Source organism: Beta vulgaris, chromosome 8 (assembly GCF_026745355.1).
Source record: "Beta vulgaris subsp. vulgaris cultivar EL10 chromosome 8, EL10.2, whole genome shotgun sequence".
Classification (NCBI taxonomy): Eukaryota; Viridiplantae; Streptophyta; class Magnoliopsida; order Caryophyllales; family Amaranthaceae; genus Beta; species Beta vulgaris.
This window is the reverse complement of record NC_079209.1, coordinates 23,315,021-23,325,097: the sequence shown is the minus strand read 5'-3', so window position 1 is coordinate 23,325,097 and position 10,077 is coordinate 23,315,021. Positions and strand designations below refer to the sequence as shown.

The window sequence follows — 10,077 nt, the reverse complement described above, 5'->3', positions numbered from 1 at the left end:
ATATTTGCTTTGGCTGAAGAAAGAGAAAGAGAATATCGGGCCCCATAAATTACGAGGCCCTGTGCTATGGGTCTGCTTGCACAGGCCCATAGCCGGCCCTGTGTGTAGTTGTTGTAGTTGGGTTAGGGAAGGGGGGGTTTCAAAGGGGGTTAGGGGAGGGGGGAATTCAACGGCGGGGTGGTGGAGAGAGGGGGGCTGTTGGGGGTAGGGAAGGGTATGGGGTGTGGAAAGGGTGGTAGTGGGGGTGACGGAAGGTGGCAGTGAGTGGTGGGAGAGTGGGGCTGGGGTTGTTTCAGGGGTTGTGTGAAGGGGAAGAAGTTGGGAGGGGAGGTTTTTGGGTGGGAAGGGGAGGGGGACTAGTGGTTGAGGAGGGGGATGGGTGGCAGTGGGGTAGGGTGATAAAAAAGCAAAACAATAAAAATTAAGTAAAATCAATAAGAGCACGACACGTAACATTTTTAACTTGCTAAATCAGTTCTTTTAGGTCAGATTGATTTTTGGTGGACCTTCCCAATAGTTAGGGGTATTAAAAGCGGACGGGCCAAAGTTGGGGATATTCTGATCTATTTTTCCTTTAACTTTTTCATCCGGGTGTTTTTTTTCACAGCTTTGTTGCGTAATATAAAATTAGTAATTTCAGTTCCATTTGGGTCAGCGTTTGGTTCATATGATTTGGTTTGAGTTATGGATTTAGAATGAGCAAAATCCATACCTAGTGTTTGTTTAATAAATTGATAAATTTATAACAGATACTTCAAACTCATAAGATATGGGGTTTAGAAACCCAAGAGGGAGGTGGGTATGGCTCATACCAATATCTCTTGGTGTTGAATAGAAGAAAAATTTTCATTCCCTAATAAAACCAAACACATGATATTAGGTTTCAAGTTCCAGCCCTATATCACCTTGGTTTCATTCTTGATTCCAAACCCATACCACTATATGAACCAAACGCTCTAGTGATTTCAAGCCAATTCAGTTAGGTCATAAGCTTTACAAAAATGAAAAATAATTAAATAATAATAATATTTGGTCGAATAGAAAGAAGGGAAGGGAAAGCAAAACTATTCTTCGTTCTTTTGTTTTTTCTATTCCTCTTATTTTGGAAAGCAAAGAAACTGAAACCATCATTAAATTTAACTTCCCGTCACTTTCTCATTTCTTATGAAACCGCAGATGAATTTTGAAAAGTTAAATATGTAAAACGTGTTAATTCAATTCTTTTTTGTCCAATTTCTCCCACCAAAATAAAATATGAGCTGCAACCATAAGCCACTTCAAGTTGGGATATGATTTACAATAGTGGTGTAAGTAGGTCAACAATCTAATTTTAAATTTGGTGGACACTAGACTAGAAAAAGATTTGACGGGGCCCAAACTCAAATGTATAGGTCTGAATACTTTGCATTGGATTTCAACTCAATCCTTTGGAATTGAATGTTCGGTTAATTTAACACATAAAAATAATGTGCTTTGGATGTTATTATCATTATTGGTATAATTAATTATAATTTATGTAATGATATTGTTACTTTTAACCATGTCAATTGTTTTTTTTTAATTTTTGAGGGGAAACGGAAGCAATATCATTAAACACCATCAAGATCCGCCAAGGCTAAAACACCTTGCGGCAAGTCATCAACAAAAGTTTGTTCAACCCCCATAGCCGGAGGAATTCTAGCTACTAGATGAGCAACCGTGTTCCCGCCACGCTTAACATGAGAAACATTAAAAACATCACAATTTCTACCCACTACACAAATGTCTTCAATGAGGAGATCCAGAGGAGAACGTCCCACTGAATTCGAGAAAATAGCCTTCGAGAGATTGAAGGCGTCAGTCTCAAGCTCCACGCTATTATAGCCATGTCAATTGTTTTTATTAACAAAGGCTCTAAAGGAAAAAAAAAAATTACTAAAAGAGAGTTGATTGTCCTATAATTGGAAGACAACAACTAAATCTTAAATTGAACATACCTACTTTAACTTATATATTATATAACTCCTCCATACACCTATTCTTACACCTCCAAGCAACTAGAAGGGATTGCCACATGAGATTCTGTCATGGTTCGAGCCAACTGAGCCAGACTATGGGCGACGCGATTGCCTTATCTTTTGACATGTAGAATCTCGACCCCCCATTTCGCCTGAAGCAAAGCTTTAATGTCTGCCACAATTGCCGCAAATTCATGGGAGAGGAACTTATCCAGCAATATTTTCCTTATCAGTCAAAAGAGGGACAGGGGAGAGCCATCGAGGACAAATCTCATAAATGAAATTGTTGTGCACATCCGATAAAAATCAACTATGGATTTTGTTATTAAATTTTTGATATTTATTGTGAGTTCAAGCAGCGTTACTGGGCAATAGAAGATATAAGATCTTGTTGTTTTCTAATGATCATAAATTTTTTCTTCACTCGGTTCTCTGTTACTTGTAAATTGTATAGGCAGAACTCATAAGGCATAACCTCCTCCCAAAACTAACAAAAAGAAAAATGAAGTGTGATATTACTGAAAGCGTTGCCTTGGAATAATAGAACTCATCCTTGACTCTCTACATTATGGTGAATTCAAGACAATTTAACCATTATGAGATCCTTTATAGCAAAAGAAACACCTCAAGTATCCGTCCAACAAACCTAAACCTAATTCATTAAGCTTCAGTCAAATCCAAATCATATTCAATGGAAAACATCATCTAAATCTAATCTCGAAACTGCTCTTATAAAAAGTAAGGGAATACAGCATGGTTAAACTACAAATGTTCAATCCAGTTGCCATAATACAATCTACTTGTTCTTTCTGTTGAATCGGATATGCTGCTTCACTAATTCAACCTCCTGCGATTAACAAAAAGATCAATCAGCTGGTTACAGATTGAGTTCCAGAAACTTATACCGCAAGGAAAGCACACGGTCTTTTGTTCAGCAATGCCGCTGAGAAAAAGAACTTTTTTCATTAAAATCACTGTCAAATGCTTAATACATACAAGTGTAATACTTGTTTTATGATAGTCAGACTTCACAAACTGACCTTTTTTTTTTTTTACAAATGCATGAAATGAAATATTATCATGTGGAACCTTGTCAAAATTATTCTAATGTATCATTCAAAACATCAACTTTTCATAATTTTTATTCAAAGGTTAACACTGCCAACCTTGAAGACCCAAATATTACTTATTTGTAGAGGGAAGAACAGCTGTGTAATACAATACATAACAAACGGACTAACTGAAGGCATACCGTCAACTTTTTATACATTCATGAAAAGCTCTACATCATGTGCACCATGTCATCAACGATCATCAGTCTGTTATCCGTTTGTAGTCTCTGCACAATTGAATGAATCATTTATCATTTCACTAAATAGCAAATTGGTAATGCTACCAATAACATGCAGAAAAAACCGATTAGAATTAAGAAACTAATCCGACGATCTCGTAAAAAACAAGTACCTCTAAAAGAAACGTTATCTCTGTCCTTGAGTAACTAGTGGCTGCCTCTGCATTGATTATCCTGTCAATATCTGTGATTGATATCACTTCCAAGTGGTTTGCTCGCATGTGCTGACCCAATATAGAATCAAATGCTTCTACTCTGTAAATTCACAAGGCCAAAGGTGAACACTGCTAGCAACCTGAATCCAGATATGAAAAGTACTCAAGACTCTTCAATGTTCATTTAAGCTCAAGTGCCCGTGTCAGATACTATCCATCCAAGAGACCAAGACATGGGTATTGACACTTCGACACTTAACTTTGCACCAAAGTCAGGTAATTTTTTTATAAAATAGCAGAGTTGGACGTTGGACACATACCTATGCCCTATTCAAGTACATGAGTCCAAGTAGCATAGACAGTTAGAAGAAGAGTAAGCAAGCATACTGCATACCTCTCAGGAGTTACGTTGATTTCTGATTGGTCTGCAGGAGGCTCATCTACATCCATGGCTTCTGTTGCTTCACTGAATTGTAGAAAGCAGACTTTCATTATCACAAGGGGAGGCTACGAGAGATGTCCATTCAAAGATGAAGTGAAACTGTGGAAACTAAATTTCGCAATAAACAATGTACAGTTTGTTTCGTACTACTCACTGATAAGAGTAGAAGCATAAGATACAGTCATACTGATACAGCCATTCTAATTTAGTCCATTATGATTCAAAAGCCATAACTTGGCTAGACAAACGCACTTGTAATCCAAATATTATTATTACTGTGAAGAATCAACGTATTGGAACCCTGTTTCGTCAACCATAGATTGGTTTTGTTTAGTTCAGCTGAGCCTATATTTTATTTCCGGTTTTACGTCCTCAAAAAATTGTTGAAGGAAATTATATGCTGGAAAACGTAGTGCTGGAGTATCTTTTCTAGCACTGAGATATCAAGTAGCATGAGAAATGTGATGCACGTATTAAGAAAAAGCGAGCTTGTAGCATACCCCTCTGTGGCAGCTTCCTCTGCTTGGCCGGACCTAGCCCTTCGACGATTGCGTGGAACCTGCTCATTGTCGTTGGCATCATGATCAGCTTGCCGTTTTCTTTCTGATTCCCTCTCCCTTGCTTCCTCACGCTCATCCATGTCAGTCAACTCTTTATGATATATAGCAAAGTTCATAACTTTAAGAGCAGCTTCAACATCAGATTTCAATACCTGTTAACCAAGCATTGTCGACTTAATGATCCAACACAAACACCAGTTAAATGTACCTCACATGTGAACTAGGACAGCAGACAGGCAAAATATATGACACCTATTGCAAATGAACAATATAGTGCATAATATTTGGTAAACTGCAACAGGAAGGTGATCCTGTTATTGGATCCACTGAATACAAAATTTTCCTTTTCCCGTCAGGAGATCTTCCCGTCTCCTATGACCTATTACAACAGGGAGTATGCATAGTCTCATACACTATGTTACGCAGACACGGATTAAGTGTCTACTCGGATACAAGTGTCCAAGTGTCCGACTCGGCTATTTTATAGAAATAAGTCAAGTTTTTAGTTTAAATTTTTAAAATGTTGTATCCAAGTTAAGTGTCGTGTCGGACACGACAAGACACGACACGAAACCCCGCTTTTGAGGTAAATGAAGGTGTCGGAATAACACTGCTCATACATGTTGGAGGTTCCAAGAATAGTTTTACTTGTAAAAAATTAATAAGCCATCCAATCACCTTAGGCAATCTTAACCAGCCTATGAAACTTTTCTTACAAAGACAACAAAATGGCTACACACAAGCCAAACAAATACATTTGATCATTGTTCTTTGGGTTCCAATTTAAAAAATTCACCCGTTTTTCAAATGGCGTAGCTCCGTTTTACATACTTGAGGAGGCGGCTTCAATTTCATCATACAAGTATATTAAGCAGTCAAATGATATTGTTCAGTTAACTCTTACTACAATAGCTTTAACCATAAAAAGACTTGTTCCGGTACTGAAAAGGTTCCTCTCAGAAGTTTTGTCAATAGGTTTATGTAGGTGTTGGCAAGCAAAAGTGCAACAACAAAATTGTTATTTTTATGGCTTTATCCTCCTTTTTCATCAAGTAATAATTAGCTATAACACTGATATGAGTGAGAATCAACAATATGCATAACAGGCATTTCCATTTTTGCAATTGAGACCAACATGATAAAGTAACAGCTGCTGGAAGTGTGTTTAACCAAATTACTTGTGAATAAAAACATGAGGACAAACACCAATACTAGAAGCTTATGGACAAAATTACCGTTCTGCTCAATTTCAGCTTCGCATGTGCAGTAGAAAGCCGTATAATTGTTTCCAGTGTTCTAGCAGTGATAGGGAGAGTTCCACCACCCTGCACAAAAAAAGTGTGTTATTCACTTATTTATAAATTTTTATACACAGAAATTGGTTTTCCCACTATAGCTAGAAATTTCACCTTTGCATTAGAGTTAGCATTTCTAAGCTCTGCATATGCCGTTGCAATATTTTCAGATGCCTACACACAAGAGCCTTAAGAATCAGCATAAATCTAGCTCTCAAACTTGTATTAAGCTAAACATATGTATGGTATTACTGAAAACCAATAGTCGATATAAAAAAAGGAGGCATAATATGTTGAAAAATAACTACCTCATCGCTCAGCTCTGGCTGAACTCTGTGCTTCGCGTAATGTATATACTTCTTTAAAAAGTTGATTGTTAGAGACTCCTGCTTCCTACCCCTTTGTGCCTTCTTTCCATGCAACATCCTATTAAACTTAACAAAGACAGATGAACCAGGATCCGCCTCTTCTTCTCCCCCATATTGTGAACCATCAAGTGTTCCGTCACCTAAAAAATATCTACAGTCAGTAATACCTTTTATTATAAAACATCTTAAGAGCTACAACATCCTACATAAAAGGATAGCTACCTCCATCTAGTGCGGAACGGTAACGATGCATACGCAGGACATGCTCTGAAATATGACCATCTATTTCAGGATCCATTTGGTCCAACACAATAAATAGCAAGTCAAAACGAGAAAGTAAGGAGTCCGGCAATCCAATGTTCTTTGTTGGAGTCAAAGATCGATCATACTGTGATGCAAGATAAAATTCAGACAACAGTAGATAATAATAGAGGCTAGGTATAGAGGCATGCATGCAATATATAAGCAGCTCAACTTACAGTTCCATAGATAGGATTTGCAGCAGCTACAACACTGCATCGAGCATTTAGAGATGCATGGATACCAGCCTTGGCAATGGTCACTGTCTGCTGTTCCATGACTTCATGTATAGCAACGCGATCTTGGTCATTCATTTTGTCAAATTCATCAATGCATATGACACCACGGTCAGCAAGAACCATGGCGCCAGCTTCTAACCTTCTTTCTCCTGATCACAGCAAACATTTTCTGAATTAGCAGTCAGACAACGAGTGTAAAGGACAAAAGTGCTTCAAGAGACATCACCTGTTTCCTGATCAGAAGTTACAGCTGCTGTTAAACCAACACCTGAAGAACCACGACCAGTTGTAGAAATGGCCAATGGAGCAATGTTCATGATTGCTCTTAAAAGTTGGGACTTGGCAACAGAAGGATCACCAACCATCATCATGTTTATGTCACTGGTAAATATGATTATCAGTCAAGTAAACTTTCTTGTAAGAAATTAAGATAGGATCACCAAGAGGCCAGTGAGAAGAAAGGAAGAGGTGAAACATAGAACAGGAGTGAACTTAACAAAAACCTACCCTCTTAAGTGAGTTCCATTCTTCAAGTTCTTCTCAGTTCCGCCAAGCATAAGTAATATTACTGCTTTCTTGATCCAAATGTGTCCAAAAATAGATGGCGCGAGGGAATTGGCAAGAAGATCAAATATATCTTGTCTATCAGCAATCTTCTTAATGTTCTTTAAGTCTTCAGTGGAATAAATTGGTGCATTTGCCTCTTTATTCAGCAGGGTCACATTGTTAGCAATGAGAATTGTCCTATAAAAACAAATGGTTGTGTCAGTTGCTTTCATACACATAGCACAGTCCAAAGTAAAAAAAAAAAAAAATAGCATTAGCACCATTATGATGTGGATGTCCAAACCTGAATACTCCATTCACACTACCCTTGTTTTTCCCTGGTAAAGCTTTGTATATACCAACTATTGCAACACGGTCTCCAGGTTTGCATGCATCAACAAGGTCATCCTCAACTACAACATCTATAGTTCTTGGAAGCTGACCAGGGGCAGATTTTTCTGGCACTTCTTGCATCGATAAAGTTTGATGATCTTTGTATTTACACAATCCATATTCAGTCACCAGTAGGTTTCCATTCTCATCCTGCAAATGTGCTCATATTGTAAGAAAAAACATCCATCGTTAATTCTGATAGAGAATAGTATACATGATGAAAGTTGAGCATTACCCGGGTGGGATAGACAGAACCAGTAGGTAAGCCTGTAGTGGATGTAATATCTCGATACTCTCTAGAAATGATTTTGCCAGTTGAGGGGCAGAAATGAACGCTTTTTACAACCTTGGGCCTCACAAGAGAGCCTGTAAGTTGAAAATAGATTATCAGAAGATCCAAAAAAAATTTAACAGCTATACCAAAACACAAAACAAAAATAAATAATAAGAAAGTTACTGAAGGCCAAATAGGCAACAATGATGTACATCACACAAGTACTTAAAGAAACTCTTTTGTCCTTGTTTTCTGTTGGTTGAAATGGACAGTACTCAACTTCTCATTTAGTTATTCTAATAAACAGAAACACTATCAAAAAAAGACTTTGACTTTCAGGAACAATCAGCAGGCCATGCTAAAAATTCGCTGCACAAACCACTCGTCCTGATCAATATACCCTATCACAGACACTTGGAACTTTATCCACCACTACTACCAAATGCTACTTCACAAAATGTAACAAACTTCATCATTATTATTTTTTGTCATTTTCATCCCCTCAAATCATCCAAGAACACTGCAATCATACAATTTCTTCCTTGGCCTTAAGGTGAGATGCCCAAATGGCAACTAATCCACCTCTAAATAACATCATTTTCGACCCTTTTCTCCTCCCAGAAAATTAGTTACACCATAACTAAGATACTATAACAAAAGTTGAAACTTGCTCAGAACTTTTTTTTTTTTGAAAGGAAAACTTGCTCAGAACTTAAAATTATTATAACACAGCCAAATACTGCAATTAAAGCAATTAAGAGAAATTCAAAGAGAGAATGAGACATTACATTTGGTGACAATGCCCTCAACACAAACCATAGAACCAATAAACTTTGAGAGAAGATCTCTAGGAGTAACCCTCCTTGAAACAAAAGGGCCATCAAATCCAACCACAACTTGCTCTCCTTCCTTCAAGAATTTGGGATCGATGCTTCGTGTCACTTCCGTTACGGCATCACAAAATGGTTGAATATACTCAGTCGGATTCCTCAATAACCTAACAAATTACAACCCACATACTCAATCATCATCTCAGAAATACCTTAATCTTATTGTCTTTCAAATTAACCATTCAATAAAAGGGGGAAAACTATTTAACGAAAATATACACAATTAGGTTCATCAGTAACCTATTAAATAACAACCAGCAAACTCGACCTTCATCTCAAACAAAACCCTAATTCTAAAAAAATTCAATTTAACGATTCCTGAAAAGGGGGAAACTTTTTAAGGGATTTACTCAGTTAAGTTATGCAATAACCAAACAAAAAACAACCCACGTACTCAATATTCATCTCAAACAAAACCCTAATTCTAAAATCTTTCAATTCAAACAATTCGAGAAAAGGGGGTAAATTTTTTACAAATAGCAACCCACATACTCAGTCCACGTTTCAAACAAAACCCTAATTTGAAAATCTTGGAATCTAAACGATTCGAAAAAAGGGGATAAACTTATATAGGAGATATAAACCTGCGAGCTAAGTCGGAATTGTAGTCATGAAGGTCGGAAATGTTGACGATGAGACGACGACGTTGCTTGTTCATTATCATTTTCCGGATGGTATCCATGTAGATCCCATGTCCCACCTGCTCAGACAAAGAGAGAGACAAAATTTTGTTAAAAGAATTAGTGCAAAAAAGAGGAGAAAAATGGAGAAAATAGAATTGAGTTTACTAGGAGTACATCGTGATCTAAGAAGTCGAGGAAGGTGCGCTTGTGAGCTGCAAATGCTTCTTCACTGATGTCCATTGATGGAGTTTCAGTGGCGACGGAGAAACGAGTGGAAGGAGGAGGAGACAGAAAGAGTGTGTGTTTTGGTATTGGTGGGCGATGAAATTGGGTTTTCAGAAGAGGGGTTTTGAGTTTTGGCGGGAAAAGTGTTGTCTTCTCCTCTTAAATGGCGGGAATGTGGGGGGCGGGAAAGGGGTACGGGGTAAATGTCTTCGATCTTCGTTGTAAGGGCTGGCAATGATGCGAGTCGAGCTCGAGTTTGACTAAACTCGACTCGAACTCGAAAACTCATACTCAAACTCGACTCGACTCGAAAACTCATACTCAAACTCGACTCGACTCGAAAACTCGCGAGTTCTAAATTTTCAAGCTCGAACTCGAACTCGAAACCTAAACTCGAACTCGAGCTCAAACTCGTTTCA

General features: G+C 37.8%; 1 protein-coding gene across 1 annotated transcript; it reads right to left on the bottom strand.

The window, feature by feature from the left end:
- Positions 1–2,569: 2,569 nt before the first annotated feature.
- On the bottom strand, positions 2,570–9,799 carry LOC104883739 (DNA replication licensing factor MCM3). The gene is made up of 17 exons (XM_010668294.4): positions 9,608–9,799; positions 9,395–9,510; positions 8,709–8,917; positions 7,882–8,012; positions 7,558–7,796; positions 7,215–7,451; positions 6,934–7,088; positions 6,648–6,856; positions 6,391–6,556; positions 6,109–6,308; positions 5,915–5,974; positions 5,741–5,830; positions 4,446–4,657; positions 3,898–3,969; positions 3,462–3,603; positions 3,250–3,336; positions 2,570–2,844 (listed from the first exon to the last, which is right to left on the bottom strand). Exons 1-16 carry the CDS (start codon positions 9,671–9,673, stop codon positions 3,280–3,282), a joined length of 2,361 nt encoding a protein of 786 aa, XP_010666596.1. The 5' UTR covers positions 9,674–9,799; the 3' UTR covers positions 2,570–2,844; positions 3,250–3,279.
- Between the last annotated feature and the right edge of the window lie 278 nt (positions 9,800–10,077).